Source organism: Chiloscyllium plagiosum, unplaced genomic scaffold, assembly GCF_037043375.1.
Source record: "Chiloscyllium plagiosum isolate Xiang-an unplaced genomic scaffold, Cpla_swu_hap1 HiC_scaffold_15, whole genome shotgun sequence".
Classification (NCBI taxonomy): domain Eukaryota; kingdom Metazoa; phylum Chordata; class Chondrichthyes; order Orectolobiformes; family Hemiscylliidae; genus Chiloscyllium; species Chiloscyllium plagiosum.
In genome coordinates this window covers 47,123,770-47,147,600 of record NW_028270153.1, presented here as the reverse complement: position 1 = coordinate 47,147,600, position 23,831 = coordinate 47,123,770, and the positions used below count along the sequence as shown (strand labels likewise).

The following is a 23,831-nucleotide window of genomic DNA, read 5'->3' as shown; positions in this document are numbered from 1 at the left end:
TTCTCCGTAGTGAGTAGCAAGAGGCCTGTTAACAACACATTAACGTTCTCATTATTACATGACCTCATCTCATTGATATTCAGTTTCCCCATTCCTCGTGCTGCTGGATAGAAACAAGATGGCAATAATTTCTGACAACATATTAATAATGGTTACCTGGAGATTCCAGCTTACTGCTGGCTTCTTATCAGTTTCTAACACCTCACGGCATACCCCATTGACAATAACCATGTGCATCCACTTCCAGGTGCCTGTAACTTAAGGGTAATGTCAGTGGATTTATAATAATGCTCAGGGGACATGGGTTCAAATCATGCCATAGAATCTAAATTAAATTAATAAATCTGGTGACCATGATGACAGTCATCCTTGATGAAAATTAACTAATTCACTGATGACCTTCAGGGAAAGAAATTTGCCATCCTTGCCCAGTTTGGCTAATAGGAAATCCCAATCCCATGGGAATGTGGGTGACTCTGAACTACCCATTGAAATGTCTAGCATCCACTCAGTTCAAGGGCAATTAGGGATTAGCAATAAATGCTGGCCTTGCCAGTGATGCACACATCCCATGAAATAAATGGAAAAAGGCCTATGCAGCTGTGCTTAAACCATGAGCTAAGAATTCCAAGGGAGGACAGGACCAAAGTATAAGAAGAGAAAAATCTTTAACCTGAACTTAAAGCTCTAAATCTAATTTGAAGTAGACTTGAAGAACTCCATTAAAGTGTGTCAACTTTTTCCCCCTGTTATTTGTACCATCTAATTTAATTTGTGGAGTTGAATGTTTGGGGCCATGTGTGACTGAGAAAATAGAACGATGAGTCAGTAAATTAGGGTAGAGTGCCATCAGCGATATGACAATTACTGGCCTGATTGCCCCTGTCATGTTTTTAACATATGGTGAGAGAGGCCGACACTCCAAAACGTGACCTGGCAATTTTTAACCATGCAGCCTGCTTGTCAGTGAATAGAAAGGCTGTCACATTTCTGGGCCCCCTGTGCAGTCAGAGGGCCCCAACCCCACAGTTTTGCTTTCCCATACTTCTCCTCCCTCCCCATGTTCCTGCACCCTGTCCAACATTTCCAGTCAAGCTGGTGGGTTTGACTGGCACCTATAGTTACTTTACAAAAGTTGTCAAATATTGGATTAAAGCATTAAAGTACAGCATTAAAGTCTTTTTGGAATTTTAAAAACCGGTCATTCAAGTGGTGGACCAAGTATTTGTTTTCAGATCCATCAAATAAACCATATCAGGTTACAATTCTTAAGTACCAGAGTGCAGTTTCATATTTGAGAGTGTGGTGCTGGAAAAGCACAGCAGGTCAGGCAGCATCTGAGAAGCAGGAGAATCGATGTTTCGGGCATAAGCCCTTCATCAGGAATGAAGCTTGTGAAACATTGATTCTTCTGCTCCTCAGATGCTGCCTGTCATGCTGTGCTTTTCCAGCACCACACTCTTGACTCTGATCTCCAGCATTTGCAGTCCTCACTTTCTCCTCCCTGCAGTTTCATCATGCAAGGAAAGGAAAGCAATTATATTTTATTACTGCTGCCTGTTTATGCTGGTTAAAAAAACAACTGTGATTATGTAAAGGTCTTTGAGAATAAAGTTGAATTATAAAGAAAGCAAACTATTTCAATTACAATTTGCATGCAATTTACCACATGTACCTAAAACAGAATATTTGCTCCACATCAAATATTCCTGTTAATTCCATCCTTGGGGAGAGTGTATAGTTTCAATACTTTCTCCTAAGGTGTTATTGAAAGATCATTTTTGAGGTCAAAGGAAGTTGAGGATAATTAATCAAACACATTATATTAAAACAGTTTTGTATGTTATGTTGTTTTGAAATTGACTTGTTCTTCAGTATACGAAACTCATTCTTGCATTTTTTTCTGTCTCTCTCTCTCTTGTTTAGGTACTTTTTAACCAGTTTAAGTATTTCTTTAATCTTTACTTCCTGCTGTTGGCGTGTTCCCAGTTTGTACCAGATTTGCGACTTGGCGCCCTGTATACATATTGGGCTCCATTGGTAAGTCCACCATTCATCATCTCACGTTATCCTATTGTTCCCAAGGTTTAAAAAAATGAAGCAGGTTATTTGAATACAGTATTGCAGTTAATCAAAGTTTATCAAGAATGGATTAAAATTATGACAACATGCTACTTGAGTTTCTTGCTTTATTTACATTCTGCATCATTTCAGGGGTCTAGTTTGGGACACAATTGATCTTCCAGCCCGGATTGCATCAATGTTCGTTGTAGATGCAAAAATTGGGATACAGCGACCTAATTCGCATTCTAACATTATTTTAATGCGGAGCCATATAATTGACATATGAAACCTATTGTAGTCAAAAGGTTGTCAAAATAAGTGTGATGGTTTTCTCGTTGGCCAAGAGAGGCAGGAGGATTTCTTGAAGTCTTAGAGTTTCACTACTTCTTTCCATTTTGGTGTTGGCTCAAACTCCGAACACATTCACCTTCTAATCACTAATCTTATATTGGGGTGCATTTCTATGGATTACCAGTGATTGATTGTTTATTGCTATGCAATCTTACCCACCAATCTCATTCCAGCGGGAGTCGAGCAGGAGTTGGCCATGAACTTTTACAATGAGACATGGAAGTTGATGTGTTCAAGTAATCCTGATGGTTGACTTGCTGCCATATCAGTCAATTCCGGTTAAAAGTTTTAATCTGAGTTGTTGTATTATAAATGCAATGTATCTTATTAAATTTAACTAGTTAAGTCATATATTTAAATGGTCATTGTTGTAATTGCATATCATGCATTTATATTAAATATATTTATGTATAGACCTTTGATCTTGACAGTTGGCCCAGTCAATATTTGCTGTGTTTGAATCAAACTGTAATGATAAACATTTTACCAGAACATCTGCACTCTGGAGTTTGTTGGGTTAGTAAGCTTGCCAAATACTCTTTGTTGTTGGCATTAACTTTATGGAGAAGGGATTTTGCATATATAGTAGTTGAACAATCAATTGTCTCGCCTATTTGTTAGCACAGTGATTTGGATATGCTTCCTATCATATTGTTGCTCAGCAGCTGATATTTTTATAACATTTTTTGTACTTGTTCAAAGAGTTATAATTGATACTATATATGCTGCAGAATCTACTTGTGGAAACGTAATCAAAGAGTCATACAGCATGGAGAATTTAAATGGTCAGTGTGCCTACTTTGGTCCAACCAGTTCATACCAACCATGTTCCCAAAGCAACCTAGTACCACTTGCCTGCAGTTGGCCCGAATCTCTCCAAACCTTTCCTATTCATGTACTTATCCAAATGTCTTTTAAATGTTGTAACAGTACCTGCATCCACCACTTTCTCTGGCAGTTCATTCCATGCACAAACTATGTAAAAAAAAAAGTTGCACCTCACATCCTTTTTTTTTAAATCTTTCTGCTCTCACCTTAAAAATATGCCTCCTAGTTTTGACCTCCCCCACCCGAGGCAAAAGACCCTTGGTATTCACTTTACTATGCCTGTCATGATTTTATAAACCTCTGTGTGATCACCCCTCAACCTCCTACATAAAATTGTGTTGGTCAGAGGTCCAGTTCTTTTTCTACACAATATAATGCTACCTAAGTTTCTGGAACTTTCTTCAATAGATGCTTGGCACTCTGGCAGACCATAACTAGAATTGTATGATTTTTGTGATTATGCTAAATACATTTATGTAATCATTTTGCTTTAATTTTGAAGAACAGGCTTCCCTAACTTTTACCTAATGTGGATTTGTTGTGAGATATGCAAGATAATATGTTGTTTGTGTTTCTCATATTGATATTCAAAGCACAAGACTACTGGATTTACCCTGATAGGATTATAAAATGTTGTTCTAAGTTCTACTGATCCATTTGAAAACCCGAGTCTGTCCTGAGTTATTTGATCTCTGTTGGGTTTCCACAATTGGCCTTAATATTGTTGTGCTTAAGGAACAGATAAAATTTGTGGTTTGGCTATTGATTGCATTTCAATGATGATGCTAGAAAATTTATGTGTGCGTGCATATATACAGATGGTTGATCAATGAAGTTGGTTTTGACATCTCCACAGTTAAATATCCAGTTAATACCAATTGTGTTGGCTCATTTGGTTCATGGCCAGTTGCCTGAGATACTGCTAGAGTACCAACTTTTATGCAAGTGTTTCCTACCTGACGACAGTCTGTTTTGTCTGGGCAACACTGGCTCAGTGGTTAGCACTGCTGCGTCACAGTGCCAGGGAGCTGGGTTCGATTCCATCCTCGAGTGATTGGGCAAATTGTATACAGGCATTCTCCCCGTGTCTATGTGGGTTTCCTGTGGTTTCCTCCCACAGTCTAAAGATATGCAGGTAGCTGGATTGGCGATGCTAAATCTTCCATAGTGTCCAGGGATGTGCAGGCTGGATTAACCATGAGAAATGTAGAGTTACAGGGATAGGGGGGAATGTGTGAGTCTAGGTGGGATGCTATTCAAATGGTCAGTATAGGTCAAATGACCTCTCTCTGCACTGTAAAGATTCTAAGATTCCATCTGCTTCATCAGGAGAATGCAGAAGGAAATTAGTGTTGAAATCTGCACTGCACTTTGGGTATTTATTCTTACACCAATTGAGATGACTTAATCTAACAGTTAACTGATTCATTGACAAAGGGGCAATTTAATATTCTTTTTGTTCAAGCAATTCCTGTTGCTGGGAAAGAAATAAATCACTTGGAGTTATGCTGTTTTTCAGTTGGTAAATACATGTGCTTTGAAGTCATGAATACATTTGCTTTCTTCAAGAGAATTGGGATGCCACATGTGGGACAGAGTAGAGTTTAAACACTGACAAAACAGCTTACCTTTTTAATGATCTGATCCTCCTTAGTCCCACCTGAAAGAATAGATAGTTCAATCAACAGAGCCAGCTCCAGTCTCAACTTGTAAAATGTTGATTTTTCCACTTGGTTGTTTAACTCATACAGCTGTGCACAAATTAGTGCAGCTGATGGGGTGGATAATTCATTTTCTCAGAGGAAAGTGTGAAATCTTTTTTTTTTAAAATTATGAATGGAGCCAGACTCCTAAAAATAGAATTCAAATATAAAGAGAAATAAATCGATTTAGAAGAAAATTCAGTAGCAAATGCCTGCAGTTGAAGGAAATTTCATTGCACAACTAAGAGTACATATTCAAGGAGATTTCAGGAATTGCAGTGATGTTATTTTATATAGAATCAGTAATTTATTATTATTAATAGCTTCCTAGCTATGCAATTGGAAGCTGTCATAATTCATCAGCTTTCATTAAGAGTTAGAAAATGGGGCGGGGAGATGAGGCATTTCCATATTTGCTAATTGTTGCACCATAGCAACGTTTGTTGTCTAACAAGCTTGTTGCTCCCACATGATCAGCATGACTTTAAGTTCCAGAGAGAGAATTTAAATGGTCAGTGTGCCTACTACACTTCCAATATGCTTCAGCAGCATTTGAAAGTATATTTTCTGCTGACATAAGGGTATTGTGCCCTCTCTAGGTTACTTCCCCAACAAAACTTGAAGAACCTCCATAGCCCTGGGGTTGGAAAATTACCTGGGTCAGGCATTAGCTTTGTGGGTGGGCAGGTTGATCTGCTGAAGAAGGGCTTGCGCCTGAAACATTGATTCTCCTGCTCCTCGGATGCTGCCTGGCGTGCTGTCTGTTTCCAGCACCACATTTTTCAACTCTCTTACTCCAGCATCTGCAGTCCTCACTTTCTCCTAGTTGATCTTAACCTACTGCGAATCCTCTTGCAAGGATGCCTACCTTGAAGAAGCTCTCCTCCTCCCTCTACAAGGATCTCAGTGAGTCCCTCTCACTGCACCCCCCAGGTCATCTCCTCTGCCCTTCCTGAAGAAGGGCTTATGTCCGAAACGTCGATTCTCCTTCTCCTCGGATGCTGCCTGGCCCGCTGTGTTTTTCCAGCACGACATTTTTCAACTGTTGAAGATGTGTCCTACTTTGTATGAGCAGAGTATCTGAATTGTCATCATTTTATTTTTCCCTTGCACTGTAATATCTGGAGGTGAGTGGTGGTGGTCACAGAAAACCTAATGTGATGTTACTTCATCTTTTATGAAAAAGATGTTCAATTTTACCGATGCTTTTATAACAAAATTTCTGACAGAGAGGTGGGGCCATGTGGTGGGGACATGTAAACTGACTAGTGTGCAACTTCGGTGGAATTAATTGTTTTTTGGATAGCTTTGGTGGTCTTCCTAAGCCAGACAACTAATCCTTTTATTGTTTGAAACCAGGCTCGTCATCCCTCCCTGCTTCTGTTCAGTTATAGTAGCACTTGTTACTATTCTTCAGCCAAGAGGAGAAATAGCCAATGCTGCTAATAGTCTTGTGGTTTTCTGCAGCTGCCTGATGAATGAGAGATGGGCCAGACTGGTATTTTAAGTGTCTCCATCCCCAATATTCTGTGTTCCATCCAACAGCTGAGAATTGGCAGAACGTAATCAGTCAGATTTGGAGTTGAGTTCAGATAGTTTTGGCTCGGTTTGACATTTGTCTCTGCCATTCTGGAATGGAATCCAATACTCCAGTGCAGGCCCATTTCAGGAGCTATTGATTCCAATTAGACACACAGGCATAATTTATACATCAAACACAAGAGTTTAAGTATGCAGCATTCAAGCACTAGTTTCCAACTGTGCTAAGTATTTATTTTCCTGTTGTTTTCTTCATCCACATTCCTCTCCTGGAAATGTTATTTTATATATTGGCTAGAAGACACCGTAGCTACTTGTCATATTTATCCTTATCGGACTGAGCACTTACAGTTCACCTGGGGAGGGAACATCACAACCCCACCTGACCACCTGTCTTCACGCATTTACCTTTTACAATAGGATTACCAGTTAGTTGTGTCCACCTCTAATTTTGTGGCACTAAAGTTAGAGGCAGTGTCTCTATTGCTGATGCATACACTTATAGATATAAAAGGCCATTTGGAGTCATACAGCATGGAAACAGACCCTTTGGTGCAACTTGTCTATGCCGACCGAGCATCCTAAAATGAACTAGTCCCATTTTTCTTGCATTTGGCTCATATCCCTCTAAACCTTTCCTACTTGTGTATCTGTCCAAATGTTTTTTAAAATGTTGCAATTGTCCTTGCTCTACCACTTCCTCTGGCAGCTCATTCCATTCATGCATCACCCTCTGGATGAAAAGATTGCCCCTTAGGTCACTTTTAAATCTTTCCCCTCTCACCTTGAATCTATGCCTTCTAGTTTTGAATTCCCTTACCCTGGGAAAAAGACCCTGGCTATTCACCTTGTCTATGCCCCTCATGATTTTATAAACCTCTGTAAGTTTGCCTGTCAGCCTCTGACACTCCAGAGGAAAAAAAAGTCTCAGCCTATTCAGTCTCTTCTTGTAACTCAAACCCTTCATCTTAGCTCATCAACCAAGAAAGACCTTGCAGTCCCTTCATCACAAACATCAACTACATCTTCAGTGATTCCAAGATTTTAGGCATTCTATTCTACTCAATAAAGTCAAGACGTTGGCAGAAAATTCATGTGTTTGTCTGAAAACATTCTTGGGTGTTACTTATTCTGAAACCAATTTTCATCAATATCACCTCTCACTTTCTGGATGGGGAGTAGTGAACATGACTGAGGTTCCGTTATTGTCAGCAGCCCACTAGTATTGTATTCAAGTGGCCCATTTTTCTGAGTTCAGCTGGTAAGAGTTGTCAAGTTATTCAACCATGGAAAAGGTCACAACTGAATCTGACCAGTCCTGCCCAATTTCTACAGTAAAGAGGAATGGGAAACTTGGAAGAATGGTTACACCCTCCCTTGCCTTGGTGCTGTGACCATAGCACATGAACTATTGCTGCAGCTAAAAATCATCATATATCAGGAATTAAAACTGGATCATTTTGTCTGGAGGAATGCTAGATATCAGTGAATACTAAACATCAGAAGATCTTAAGAGGCACTTTTCAAAGGTGACTTCTGAAAACCTGCTTTAATACATGAAATGGAGAGATGAAATGGTTTGTTACAGCATCGTACTTGGTCAGGTGCAGTCTTTACTGTAGTAGTGAACCACCTACCCTCCAAATACTACCGTTCATCCTCCACTATTCATGAGGAGTTGCTAAATCCTACTGCTCAATGCCAGAGGCAATCACTGCAGTGTACATCTTATTTTAGTTTGTTAAACACAAGCTCCTGGCATTGTGTTTTGTGAGGGTAAAGCACAGAAATAAAACTGTTTGCGAGCACTAAATCTATTGACTTGCATCTTATTTTTGGTTTGCAGGGTTTTGTCTTGGCAGTGACAGTCATTCGAGAGGCAGTGGAAGAGATCCGATGTTATGTCCGCGACAAAGAAGTGAACTCCCAGATCTACAGCAAGCTCACAGCAAGAGGTCAGCACCTAAGGCCCTTCTCCTGCATCTTGTATTCTGTTGCCAGCTGCTAAAACAGTGGGATTTAACTAAATTAAACATTTAAATTCAAAGGCTCTGTTCTGAAAGAGCATGTATGTTGTTTCTGCACTACTATACAAGTGATGAGACAGAGCCCCCTCCATTCTCTACTCTTGGAGATTTATAATGCATCTGTGTAGCAAAAGTGGTTTACTTTAAAGAAAAGGACTGCTGTTAGGTCCAAACTTAGTTTAGGTTCAGTGCTTTAAATCTCCTTTATTAGAAGATTTTTAAGTAAATGTAAATCATCTTCATCCTTCCTTTCGCAAAAAAATACAATGATGTGTTATTCACACCCTCTGACATTAACACTAAATAAAATAAAATATTTACTGAATACTAAAACTTGTGAAATACTACCAGCAACATAAAACTGATCTCTGTAAGTCTTTGTTTGAACCTCAGATTCCTCTTAGTTGTATCAGTTTCTGAATTAGTAATTGTGATCCTCACAGTAGGAATTAGAGACTTCATTATTGTACTTGAGTTTTATAAGAGAGTTTGTAGCTGCTCTGAATTCCCACCTACTTGCTACAACCAATGGAAAGAATCCTGTATGTGGCTTGCGAAGACCTGCAGAGATGTTTGAGTATGAACGATTGACCAAGCACACTGAAAGATATACAGTGCTGACAGGGCTCTGACTTGACCTCATTTTTTATGTGATGGCTGCTGTGTTTAACCCTGACAGATGGCCATAACAGTGCCATGAAATCTTGATGTTGTGGAACTAATCCAATCTGAGATGGGGTGTGCGAGGTTGGGACAGAGAACTGAACACAATCTGCTTTTACTAATCAGTACTCTTCCTTTTAAGGTGTGTTTGTATTTCTGACTTCTTTAAAGGTTTTAAAACTGATTTTTCTCTATGATTAGTCAGTTTTCCTTTGAATTATCCTTTTGAAACAAAAATATGCTCCCTGATACCTGAGGGGAATGTTTGAGTCTCAGTATGTATTTTCTTCTGTGTACCATTTATGTCCATTGATATCTTTGGAAGCATTTTTATATAGCTGGTTCAATAATTATTGAATAAATATGTTCCTTTAATGTAGATTGGTGAGCAGAACATTCTGAATCTTAGTCAGCCAGCTATAGTGACTGTTGGGTAATGCTAACATCAGCTTATGATGATAATAGACAAAATCCTTTGTCCTTCCAATATACACCTCTCTCTCTTTTTTTTTTGTTGAAATTAATGGAAATAAAAGCAGGAAATATGCCGGAAGGCCAATTCAATTTTTTTTTTTTGCAGTATCACCCAAAGTTAAAGTTAACCCCAAAGATTTCTTTAAGTTGCTCAGTTTATAAATGCACTCCCTGGTGTAGACTGAGCCACAAAGAACAAAGTTTCAGCATTGATTTGCGTTTGTATTGAGAAATCTGATGGGCAATGGATTACAGTTGATACTCTGCAATTGACCTCAGTACCCCTTGGATACAGAGGAGAAAATTCCATGAGATTTTCTTTGTCCAGTCTCACTGCTCAGTGACACATTAATGAATGTTGAATGAAGACAAGATGTGATGCATTTAGATGTGATGTTCTGAAGACCTGAACGGTTCATAGAATCCCTACCATGTGGAAACAGGCCCTTTTGGCCTAACAAGTCCACGCCAACCTTCTGAAGAGTAACCCAACCCCCTACCCTAGCCAAACTGGAATCAATGGATATCAGGAGGCAAACTGTCCACTGATTGGAATCATACATAGCACATTGGAAGATGGTTGTGGTTGTTGGAGGTCAGTCATCTCAGCTCCTGGACATCTCTGCAGGAGTTCCCCAGGGTAGCATCCAATGTCCAACCATCTTCAGCTGCTTCATCAATGACCTTTCTTCCATCAAAAAATCAGAATTGGGGATGTTGCTGATGGTTGCCCAATGTTCACCATTCGCAACTCCTCAGATATGGAAGCACCCTTGTTCAACTGCAATGAGATCTGGACAATATCCAGGCTTGGGCTGACAAGTGGCAAGTAACAGTCACACCACACAAATGCCAGGCTAAAATCATTATGAATGAGAGACAATCTCTAACCACCGCCCCTTGACATTCAATGTTGTTACCATCACTGAACCCCCTTCTCTCTTCCCCCACCACCAACATGCTGAGGACTACCATTGACCAGAAGCTCAACTGGATTCGCCATATAAACACAGTAGCTACAGGAGCAGGTTAGAGACAAGGTAATCTGTGACAAGTAACTCAAATTCCTGAGGGTCCACCATCTACAAAGCAAAAGTCAAGGGTGTGATGGAATACTCCCCACTTGCCTGAATGGGTGTAGCTCCAACAACATTCAAGAAGCTTGAACCATCCAGGACAAAGCAGCCTGCTTGATTAGCACTACATCCAATAGCATCCACTCCCTCCTCCACTGATGCTCAGTAGTGGTTGTGTATACTATCCACTAGATACACTGCAGAAATTCATCAAGTTCCTTAGACAGCACCTTCCAAACCCACGACCACATCCATTCAGAAGGACAAGGGCAGCAGATACATGGGAACACCACCACCTTCAGGTTCCCCTCCAAGCCACTCACCATCCTAACTTGGAAATATGTCACTGGGTCAACCACAGCACATGGAGTGCAACATTCACCACGATCTTCTGAAGGGTAACGAAGGATGGACAATAAATGCTGGCCAATCAGCGACGCCCACATCCCACAAAAATGAATTCAAAAATCCCAAATGCCTGAGTGGTGCTCACTATCTACACACTTAAATGAAGAATAAACGTTATGTGAGACAGAAACGAAGCAACTGATCCTGGATATATGTGGAAATTTGGAAGAAAGTACTTTATTTTATCTGTTCCAGATGTGGCATCATTGCTAGTCATGTATTGTTCGTTTGTATTTACACTTTGGAAAAAGTGGTGATGAGCCTTGAATCACTGCAGTCCTTATGGTGTAATTACATCCACAGTGCTTTTCAGGAGGGAATTTGAGGATTTTGACCCAGCCATAGTGAATAAGTGGCTATATATTTCCTAGTGCAAATTTGGGGTAGATTCAGCAGTTATATGGACAATTATGGAGAGCCTGCATGGATTTCATAATGAAAAATCATGTTTACCTCACTTGAAGGTTCTGTGCTGAGGTATCAGAAAGGATTGAGAGGGTAATGCTGTTAATGTGGAGAGTGTGTATTCCAAAAGGTGTTGGCATAGTGTTGTGCAACAAATCTGTGAGGAATGTTGGAGTTCAAGCAGTAAAGGGTACACTGGCAATGTGGATACAGAATTGGTTGAGTGACAGGATACAGAGAGTACTAATGAATGGACTTTTTCCCTGCTGGAGGAAGATCTGTTGTAACTCTTCAGGGAACCTGTATCGGGACTGTTGCTTTTCCAGATGTATATTAATGGTTTAGACCATCGTGAACATGGGCAGTTGAAAAGTTTGTGAATGATACAATATTTGGAGGCTTGTGAACTGTGAGGAGGACAGTGTAGAACTTGAAAATGATATTGGTAAATTGGTTGAGTGGCCGATAGCTGGCAGATGGGGCTCAATGCAGAGAAGTGAGGCAGTACATTTTGGTAGGAAGTACATGGAGAGACAGAAATAATAAAGGGGACTACTCTGAAAGATATACAAGTGTGGAGGGAGCTAGTTTGTGTGTGTGTAAGTTACTAAAGGTGGCAGGTCAGGTAGAGCAAGCAGTTAATAACACAAAGTATCCTAGGCTTTATTTACAGGGATATGAAGTACAAGAGCAAGGAGGTTATGGTGATTCTGTATAGGACACTTGTTAGACATCAGCTGGAGTATTGTGTACTGTTCCTGGTGCCACACCTAAAGAAGGATGTCACTGTTTTGGAGTAAGTGCAAATAAAGTTTACAAGGGGCGGCACAGTGGCTCAGTGGTAAGCAGTGCTGGTTCAGCTCCAGGGACTCAGGTTTGATTCCAGCCTTTGGTAACTGTCTGTATGGAGTTTGTGCATTCTCTCTGTGACTGCATGAGCTTTCTCAGGGTGCTTTGGTTTCCTTGCACAGTCCAATGATGTACAGATTAGATGGATCTGCCGTGCTAATTTGTACATAGTGTCCAGGGATGTGCAGGCTAGAATATGTAGGGTTAGGGGGCATGGGATTCTCTTCATAAGGCTGGTGTCGACTCGAAGGGCCAAATGTCTGTTTCCACTCTGTAGGGATTCTGTGATTCATTTGAAGAATGGTTCCAGGGTTGATGAACTTCGGTTGAAGGTAGATTGGAAGTTGGGATAATTTTCCTTGATAAGATTTGATAGAATTTTTTCAAAGTCATGAGGGGTCTGCACAGAGTATAATAGGATGGGGCTGGTGGAAGCTGTTCCCATTTATTAAAATAACTTGGAAAAATAGGCAAGTCAATATGAAAATTAGTCGCGGAGTGAAAAGTAGTTTATGGTCTGGAGTGTAATGCCTAGAAGTTTATTTGTGGGTACTACTGCTGAGGCCAGTAGGTTGTTTAATGATGGATGTGGCAGGACTGCAGAGATGTTAGGAATGAGCTGCCTTCTTTAGCTGCTGTAGTCTTTGTGTCAGGACACACACACTGATGTTAGAAACAGATTTTGATCCGGTGTCAATGAAGGAATGGCAATACAATTCCAATCAGGACCATGTGGAACTTGGAGAGAAACTTGCAAAGTGTGATGTTTCCATGTATCTGCTTTTCTAAGTTGTACAGGCCCCAGGTTTGGAAGGAACCTTGATGAGTTGTTGTAATGCATGTTATAGTTGCTGCTATCAACATGCATCATTGGTGCGTACGGTGCTAATCAAGTGGGCTGCTTCATCCTGGATGATGATGTACTTTTTGCATGTTGTTGGAGCTGCACTCATTAAGGCAAGTGGAGAGTATTCCATCACTCTCCTGACTTGTTCCTTGTAGATGGTAGACTGGTTTGGGAAGACAGAAGCTGAGTTAATTGCCACAGAATTCCCACCCTGTAGACTGTTCTTTTGCCATTGCATTTACGTGGCATGTCTGGTGGATTTTCTGGTCAGCAGTGAAGTCAAGGATCTTGATAAAGGGTGGTTCTATAATGGTAAAGCCATTAAGTGTCAAGTGGGAATGGATAGATCATCTCTCTTTTTTGGAGATGGTAATTTCCTGGCATGTATGTGCTGCAAATGTTAGTTCCAACTTATGCATGAATTTTATTCACATCTTGCTACGTTTGAATATAGACCATTTCCGTATCTGAGGAGTTACAAATGGTCATGAACATGATATGTAGGGGAGGCAGCTGCAAACGGGCCATTCAAGAGGGCGTTAGATGGTTGTTATATTCAAATAATTTGCAGAATTACAGGGAAAAGGCAGGAAATTAGCACTAAATTAAAATGTTGAGTAAACTGACATAGACACGATAGACTGAATCACCTTCTGCAATGTGGCAATTATATCTGAGACCTAGAGGGGAGTTTGCAGATGGAGGTATTTCCAAGTATGTTGCCCTTGTTCATTTTGGTGGCTGAGGTTAAAAGAATGCTGTTGAAAGGTTCTTTGGTGATATTTCTGCAGTGCATCCTGTACAGCTAGTACATGTTGTTGGTACTGTGTACTGGTGGCGGGGGAAGTGAATGTTTAAGGTAAAGGTTTAACCTGATTGCTAATCAATGCGGTTGCTTTGCCCTGAATGGTGATCAATTTCTTGTGTGTTGTTAGAGCTACATTCAATGAGGTAATTGCTGAGTACTTCAAAATCTAGATGTACTTGAAGGTAGTGGATAGGCTTTGGACACCAGGAGGTGAATCCCAGCCTCTGACCTGCTCAAGTAGCCACCCTTATTTCTGTGGCTGGTGCCAATTATGTTTCTATTTTGTACTTCTCAATGTTTGCAGGTTCAATGATGTTGTTGTTGAATATAGAGGTAAGATGATTAGATTCTCTACTGATGGACCATAAGATTGAATTATGTAGGTGGAACACTTATTTAAGACAAATGCATTCACCATAGTTCGTGATTTGTTTTTCCAAAGTTTGATTTGTTGTGAAAGAGAAAACTGCTTCAAAATTAATGCATAGTCCCTCAACATTTTTGGTATTTTCTCCCTATTTTTATTAAAGCTTCTACCATTTGCTGGGATATGTGTGGGATGTTCTTCAATGTTTGGCCCCTGTGACTGTTCTTCACGTGTAAACCTGGATAGTGAGTGCTGACAAGTAATCACAAGTGAGAATCATGGCCAGTTCTTAACTACCACCTGGAAGCTCAGCCAAGTGTAAAATAAGATGTTGAAATTTGAATGTTCTGATTCATCGGAGTCCATAGTTGAGAGATAGATGGAAGTGGTGACAAGGACATGTATTTGTGGTGGGGGCTCAAGAAATTTGGCTTTGGGCTTCCAGCTTTTGGCTGGAAGAAATAATAATCCATGAAATATTGGTATCAAATAAGCAGGTGGGAGTACCGAGTCAGTTAAGGGGTGAAATAGTAGAGCTTACATATGGGAGCTGACACAATTTCTGCAAATTTATCAGATAAACCTGGGACCTTCTGTTCTGAATTACTTCAGTATTACACCAGGCCTTCCCTCCTGAGGTGTGTTAACTTGCCTTTCAAAAGAAGTGGTTATCTTAGTAAAAGATAGCAGTATGTTCCAAAATGAGTCTTGGTGCGCATCTTGTTTATTATACAAAAATCATCATACAAAATGGATGATTTTAAAAGGAGAAAGAATGCCATAACTGCAATGTTTTGCTCTCACTGCCTGGAATGAGATGAAGGTAGAATTGAGTGCTATGTCAAGGAGTGCCATGCCGATTGTTTTAATTGGTAGGGGAGGGTGATAGGCACTTTGTCCACTCTTAGGTCAGTTGGCTGAAGGTAAGGTTGTCAGGAGAATGTTGGTAGCTTTTGGTGTGGCGGCGAAGGGTGTTGGTGTAGGGGGAGGAGTTTGCTGTTCCTCCTGTTTGCACCCCCTGGCTGTGCATATGAAAGAGAGATGCTCGCAGCGGACCCCTGTTTTGACAATGACTGCCCCTGATTAAAATATGCCCCCAGCCCCTTGCCCTGTTCAAAGGCAGGACGTCCTTGAGATGACGTGTTGGGGACCAAAACCGCAACTGCAGGCAAAACTAATTGCCCAATAGCTGTGAGTGCCTCTGCATGAAATCTCACACTGCAACTCAATAATACTCCTGGAATGCCCTTTTAGTCTTAAAAGTAAATCATCTTCTTACCAGTGAGTATGAATTTCCTGTTGGTGAGATGATCCAAGCTCAAAAATGGTAGGATTTTGCATTTTCTACTTTCCTTGGTGTATTACAAGGATAATGCCTTATGTTGCTCTTTGTCAATTGATTTGTTAGCCGTTAAATGGTAGAGACTGAACAAATACATTTGTTGTGAACCAGAAGGAAGAGAAATAATTTTGAACTTTATTGTTTTAGTTCTGTTAGTTTTATGAGTTGGTTTTATTTATTTTATCTGTTATCAAATTATAAAATACTGCAAGACTTGACCTGAAACACACTGTGTGAGATATAAGGCGCATGTTTGATGGTGCTAGGTACAAAGTACAAGTATTAGCAAAAGCTGGTTATTGCTGGACTGTCAAGGAGCGGGGCTGGTTATTGTTAATTTGAAGCTGCATCCTGCAAGAGATGTACATGGAGTGTTTTAAGCAATAAATCCAATGTGGCCCTTGTCATTTCTGCTAATTTCTTCCTGAACCTGCTGCCTGCCCAATAATAATAAATGTCATACATTGCAGGTTATTACCACAGCTGGGCTTAAGGCTCTCTTCTGTAACATCTTTGAGGAAAAAACTTCCTCAAACAAATGTGCTGAAAACCCAGATATCCTTGCATTGATTGATGTGTTGTCTCTGTGACATTATATAACCATATCACTTGCATTTAAATGATGCTTTGTAATAAAAAAAAACTTCTCATACTTAAAACTCTGCTGTAGGGGACTTTGTGTTTTATTTAAACTGAAAATAGACTCAAAAAAACCTTTATTGCTGTAACACAGTCTCTTCATATGAATATGGAAAGTTGTCTTACATAATGTGCAAATAAGTGTTTTAATTCTTTCCTCACCTCATTTCTGCAAATGATATTGATATTCTTTTATGGCATAGTGGTAATGTCCCTACCCCTGAGCCAAAAGCTCCAGGTTCCAGTATGCCTTAATGATGCCATGGTCATGAACCACATGTCATAACAAGACCAAATCATTTGATTCTTAATCTGCAAATCTTCCCAATATACTTTTTTAAAAGGGGGTGAATGCAGTAGGGTTTTCTGATTGGCCAGAACCATGTGGAGCACAACAGCCCCTCCACAATAAAAGACTCCACGTTGAAGTTTTGGGTCATGAACAAGCACACTCCTCATTCTCCTCACCACCCACCACTTTTTCCATAAAGGTTTTGAATGAATCAGAGGGATTTAATAATGATCAATGACAGTTTCACAGTCCCTATTTATATTAGTTTTCAATTCCAGAATTATTAGCTGACTGTGTATTCCATGAGTTGCCATGATGGGAACTGAACCAATATCCTCAAGAGCTTTATCTTGAGTCTTTAAATTACTAAATCTAATGACATCACGATGACACCACTATCTCCAATTGGACATTCCTGTTTTGAATACACATGTAATTTTGTTTACTACTTTTAGTTTAATGTTTTGACTTGCCTAGCAACAATCATTGATAAGGATATCTCTGAGCAAAGAAAGAATGTATGCAGATTGTTATTGAGGATGGACCCAACATGGAATCTAAATATTGCCCTTCAATTGCTCTTGGACACTTCCTATTGACCAAGCTAGAAGCATTGGTTAGGAAAATTATCAGAAGTCAACAAAGGAGAGAATAAAGATAATTTACCCACTTGTCAAAACATTGTCATCTGATGAGCTTATGATTATCTGTGTCTCTTGAATATTTAAAATTGATTTCATGTAGGCTAATGGACCATTCTTTAATGGATCTTTATTGTTGTAATTGTGTTAAGGTTATAATGAGCATCTTCTATAATAAAGTGCAACAACAGCAGTAATTGTAAAGCATTGAGCATTATTCCATGTTTAGTTAGAATACAATGCTTTCTTCAGTATACAGTGTGCTGGAACTGTTATTCTGAGGCTTGAGAGATTGTGGTACAGGTATAGAGATTTTAAAATAAACTTTGCTTTTGAGTGTTAATATAAAAACTTGCAGTAGCCAAACCTCCATATCATCTATCTTAAGTCAAAATGCTCTTCCTTAGTACTACCTCTCAATACCATGAAACTCATTTTCTGGATGTTGGATCTTTCTCCCAATCCATCTGTTACCACAGGGAGTGTGGGGAAGGATAATGTTTCTGTATCATATTTTCTGAAAAAATTAAAGTGGGATTCAAACTTTGCCATTCTCTGTGGGCAGTTATCAATGTCTCACATTGAGTAATTCAACAGAGGAACTCCCAGGACTGGATTTTGCTTCAGGAGTCTAGAAATTGTCATTGGATTTCAACTTTGCACTGCACTGAAGTGCAGTGCCCATTAAATTAGGGCAGACTTGCTGCTAAACTCAATAGTGGATGGCCTTCCAAAGCTGGATGGCCAATAGGAAACCCTCCACATATGGGGTTATTTTCATCATGAGTGTCCTTTAACACTTTTTTTTCAGAAAATATACAAAGAGAAGAAGCCACAATTGCCACCCTGTCCTTATGGAAGGGAAACATCTCAATAGGTGGGCTGTAACTGCAGTTGTTGTCATTGTGACATGGCAGCTGTTAGGGAAGGATTTCAGAAACCCACTGGAGCTCTGGCTCCCTGTTTGGTTGTCAGGAAGCCCCATACCAACAGGGTTTCACCTGCCAGTAGGGACCTGCCTACTGAAGGGAAAATTTCACTCGGTATAGGGGATGGACTTCAAAAAGCTCCTTGATTTGTTTAATCAGTTACCTGTAATGAGAGGGTAAACAGTCTTTCTGCCTTGACCCAGGCTTTTTTTCAAAATGGCTGCAGAGAGCACATCGGCCAATGGCAAGACATTCCCGACCCACTTTCTTATGGTTCCATCCCTGTCAACCCTCAACAATCCAGCCTGTGATCTGTATTTCTAAGTGATCTTCTTCATTATCATAGAGTAATAGAGACGTACAGCATGGAACCAGACCCTTCAGTCCAACTCGTTCATGCTGACCAGATATCCTAAATTAATCTAGTCCCGTTTGCCAGCACTTGCCCTGTATCCCTCTAAAACCTTCCTATTCATGTAGCCATCTCAAGGCCTTTTAATTACAGACTGCTGTAATTATACCAGTCTTCTTCACTTCCTCTGGCAGCTTATTCTATATCCGCACCACCCTCTGCATGAAAAAGTTACCCCTTCGATCCCTTTTATATCTTTTCTCTCTCACCCTAAACCTATGCCCTCTAGTTCTGGACTCGTCCAATCCAGGGAAAAGACTTTGTCTATTTATCCTATTCATGCCCCCCCATGATTTTATAAACCTCTATAAGATCATCCCTCACAGCCTCTGACACTCCAAGGAAAACAGCCCCATTCTATTCAGTCTCCCTATAACTCAAACCCTCCAAACCTGGCAACATCTTTCTAGATCTTTTCTGAACCCTTTCAAGTTTCACAATATCCTTCCTATAGCAGGGAGACCAGAATTGCACACAATATTCCAAAAGTGGCCTAACCAATGTCCTGTACAGCCATAACATGACCTCCCAGCTCTCATACTTAATGCTCTGACCCCAGCCCCTAAGCGAGCTAAGGATCACCATTGGGAATAAACATTAAGTAACCCCTTTCCTGAAAATAGATTTATATGGATGCTGAGAAAAAAAGTATTTTCCCAAGTTCTGATATGTCACTCCCAGGCTTTCACATACCAATATAAAGGGGTATTAGATGCAATCTGTGATATTGATAAAGTTCATGTTAAAATGTATTCTTTCTTTATCACTCTAGGGACTATGGTTGTCAAGAGTTCAAACATACAAGTGGGAGATTTGATTATTGTCGAAAAGGTTAGTAATTTCATTTGGATTTAAATATAATCATTTATTTCAAATATGGTCGCAATGTTATGAGAAAGATATTAGAAACATCTGGGAACTGAAAATTAATAACGAGTAGTCAGCACAGTGTTCAACAAGGAAGATCATACATGAGCAAACTTATCTGGTTTCATGACGGTAATGATGGGGAAAATGTCAGTATTCACCGTAATTATTCCTCTGAAACTGACAGCAGCTTCTGGAGTCCAAATGTGGAGTTAAACTAGGAACTGTAGAACTTGTCAAAAAGGGTGGCTGGTTGATACTTGCCCAGTATGTAATCACTGAGGAATCATTTAATTGATGAGGATTTCTCCTCTTATACTATTAGTCTATTTTGTAAAACTCATGTGACAGAGTGTTAAATGAGATGTAATTGGGTTTATTTTGATAATTATTGCCAAAACCACCTCCTCTGAAACGGTAGATTTACGTTTGATACTTTAAAAATCTGCATGTCAAGTTTTTTCAAAGACTTACCTGATGTTTTCACTTTTCATTTCAGCCCATGCCTATTTTCCAGCTAGTATTGTTATTAACTGTAATATTTAATGTGATGAAGCAGTTCAGAGCTTTTTTACTTCCCGGTTTGCTGTCTGGGAATATACTTTTAATGTGGTTGGCTGCTTGATGGCATCATTGTTATTGGGTGTGTAGAGAATCCCCTTGACTGGGTACCAAATTTAAACAGATTTGGAGCTCATAAGGATGTTTTGGGAAATTTTCATTGAGGTCAATGATGCTAATGGCTCCATTAAATCTGTGATGACAATAAACAAAAAAAAAACTCAGAAGGACTTTCAGGGAAACATTTTTATTCAGCTGAGAACATTGCCATGACTGTGGTATCTGGCTCATTGCTTTATTTGAAGGAGCAACAGAAACTGTCAACAATGGTTATGTAGTTGATGCAATATGCATGACTGTTAAAAGGCCCATGGTAGGGTGCTGCATGATAAGGGCATGACTAATGCCAGAACACGTGCAGGTGGGGACAGGTAGCAGAATTGATAAGAAACTGGTGGCAAACAGAACTGGAGAGTAGTGATTGCTAGAAGGTGCTCAGTGGTGTTCCATAAGTTTGGTACTGTGACCACTTTGGTGGTTCCTTACTTAAATTAATGATAAGTTTTGCTTTTATGTATGTTAGTCTCAGTGTTATAAGAAGTAGAAAAGTTTCATGTTGAATGAAATGTAACTTTTTTTTTAACTGTAATAATTGAATACATTTTGCTTCACTGACCATGATCAGTAAATCTGTATTTGGCGAATGTTAAATTTCTTCAATGCATAACATTTGTTTTTAAACAAAATATTCATAGAAATAACTTGGAACTGGAAGTAAGATAACAAAATTATGGATGACCCCAAATTAGGGGCTTGATTGATATTGAGAAAAAACTTTGACAAATTCAAGAGTTTGCAAGTTTGCAAAAAATATAAATGACAAATGAGGTTCAATGGAGATAAATGTGATATATTGTATTCAAAAAGAGAGAAGTTATGTTAAACATGTGTGAAACTTTTGTTCAGCTGTACTTTGAGTACGGTGCACAGTTCTGGGACTCCATGTTACAAAAGGTGAAGAAAAGCACGAGAAAAAGTGCAAAAAGTTTCACAAAGTTGCTGCCAGCACTAAGGTACAAACATGAGGAAGGATGGTATGGCTTATGTTGATTTTTCTAGAAATGAGAAACTTGAGAAGTGACCTGATAAAAAGCCTTTTTCTGTTATGAGTTTCACTGGCTTGGTCTCAATGTTTCCACTTGCAATGAGTTCAGATCTAGGGGCCATAAATAATTACTGATGTATCCAATAAGGACACTTGCTTTAATAGACACCAGTGTTACATTAGATAATGAAATCCAAGTTAAATTGGATATGATTCAAGGCGTGACTATAAAGTCCAAAGACATTAGAGTAAAATTGAATAGTAAAGTCCATTGTGTAGAGCAGTGTTTCTCAATGAGGGTGGGAGCGCCCCCTGAGGGGCATTTGCCTTCCTTCAATGGGCGTTGAAGTCAAAGGGGGCGGCAAGGGGGTACTGAACGCCTTTGTAGAGAGCTTACCAATCACTTGGAAGACTACCGTGTCCTTGAAGAACATTGCTGTGTGCAGATGGATAGTCGCATAACACGAGTCTGTTGTTTTCCCTGCAACCATGGAGGCATGCGCTCTGGTTGCTGCGCTATTATTGAACGTCTTCTCTGTGAATGGCAAACCATTTGAACTCGTTCGCAGTTGATACTGATTTCACTGCTGAGATCAATATCACCTAATTCGTGTTGCTTCGAGGAAGACGAAATGCAGCTTTTCAACTATTCTACCAGGTGGCAGAATGAATGCACATTACAGCTAATTAGCCAATCAAATTTTGCCACTTGTCTGAGCGTCTTAAAATTATCGTGATAAGGTAATACCCATGATTCCATCAGGGTATTTGAGCGACAGTGTAAAAATAGCCTCATCGAATAAGAAAAAGTGCAGGCAGTATAGCATGGACAATTTGCTATATGGCTTTATTCAATCTCCATCTAATAAGCAGTTACCACTGTGCTTGCTCTGTGAACAAAGTTTTTCCAATGAGGCCATGAAGCCTTCCCATCTTATTAAACATTTGGAAAAGAAACGCAGTGACAAAAAGGACAAAGATTTGGCATATTTTCAAGCATTAAAGAATAAATTCAATCAGCAACCAACAATTTCCACTGCTTTTTCAAAGATGGGAGCCACAAATGTGGATGGCCTTGTGGCATCATACAACATAGCGAAGCTAATTGCAAAATGTGGTAAACCTCATTCCATGGGTGAATCGTTGGTGCTTCCAGCTATTGCCGAAGTATGATCAACCGTGCTACATCAGGAACCATCAATGACTATCGAGCGTATTCCTCTTAGCAACGATTCTATGAGAAGGCGCATCGATAAAATGGCCTCAAATGTTGAAGATAAATTATGTTCCCTTTTGATATTGAAAGAAATCACCTTACAAATTGATAAAGTGCTATATGCGGAAATCAAGCTTTACTTTTGGGGTTACGTACGTTTCATCGACAAAAATAAAATACGAGAAGAACTATTTTTTGCTCTGGATCTACCAACAGATGCCAAAGGTAAGACCATCTTCGACTGTGTCAAGGATTATTTTGATATACAGTCTGTTCCCCTCAAAAATATTGTTGCTTGTGCTACGGATGGTGCACGTGCTGTGACTGGCCAACATCGGGGATTTGACGCATTATTAAAGAGAGAAGTGCCACATGTTTTCACAGTACACTGCATTATCCATCGGCATCATCTGGCTGCAAAGAAACTTAGTGAAGCCCTCAACCATTCTCTACAAGTGGTGATAGATGTGGTAAATTATACAAAGAGACATGCTCTGAATGAACAACTTCTCTGCCAACTCTGTAAAGATAAAGAAGATGAATTTCTGCAATTGCTGCTACACACAGAAATGAGATGGCTCTCGAAAGGAAAATGCTTCAATCATTTCCATCGAATTCCTACACAGAAATAATGAAAATCTTTTGTATGAAAGCCAAAACCGTAAAACACAACTGTGCATATCTCGCGGATATATTTGATAAGTGCAGTTCACTGATCATGCAGATACAAGGAGATAATGTGAGTTTCATAAAAGCAACAAATGCTGTTACATCTTTTATTGCGAAACTTGATCTCTTTCATCGGAATATCAGTCGTCGTGAGTTTTATCAGTTCCCGAGTTTAAACAATATCGTGGAGGATGTTACTGATGATCAATTACTTATCTACTCAGCTCACATTCGTGCACTGCAGGATGATATGAAAATACGATTTGCTGATCTTATCGAGATGGAGATCCCTACATGGCTGACTGAACCCTTTATCTCATGCGCAGAAGAAATGGACATTTTGTCTTCAGGAAGAAATGATAGAGCTCCAAACTGACACTGCAATGAAAATTTGGTTTTTGCAAATGAGTGAGCCCCATTTTTGGATTCAAGATGCCACCTGATGTCGTTCCCTGCTATTAAGCGAAGAGACGAAGCGGTTTGCACGACCATTTCCTACCACTTATTTGGTTGAGAAAGGATTCAGTGCCGTCGCCAGAATACAATATAAGACCCGCAATCGCATGGATGTTGTTCAGCGTGGTGATCTGAGATTGCTTTTGACAAAAATTGAACCAGATGTATATGATTTTGCAAGACAACATGAACCACAAGGATCGCATTGACTATTTTGCTATTACAGACTAAATTTTATACAGCTGAAAATGTGTTGCTGGAAAAGCGCAGCAGGTCAGGCAGCATCCAAGGAA

General features: G+C 39.7%; 1 protein-coding gene across 1 annotated transcript in view; it reads left to right on the top strand.

Annotated features, from left to right (window-relative positions):
• The window catches only part of atp9a (ATPase phospholipid transporting 9A), a 187,617-nt gene that overhangs the window by 35,045 nt on the left and 128,741 nt on the right, over positions 1-23,831 (top strand). The window contains exons 3-5 of the mRNA XM_043710245.2: positions 1,927-2,040; positions 8,332-8,440; positions 19,437-19,495. Of these exons, the coding sequence (XP_043566180.1) occupies positions 1,927-2,040; positions 8,332-8,440; positions 19,437-19,495 (282 nt within the window). The remainder of the gene's footprint in view (positions 1-1,926; positions 2,041-8,331; positions 8,441-19,436; positions 19,496-23,831) is intronic.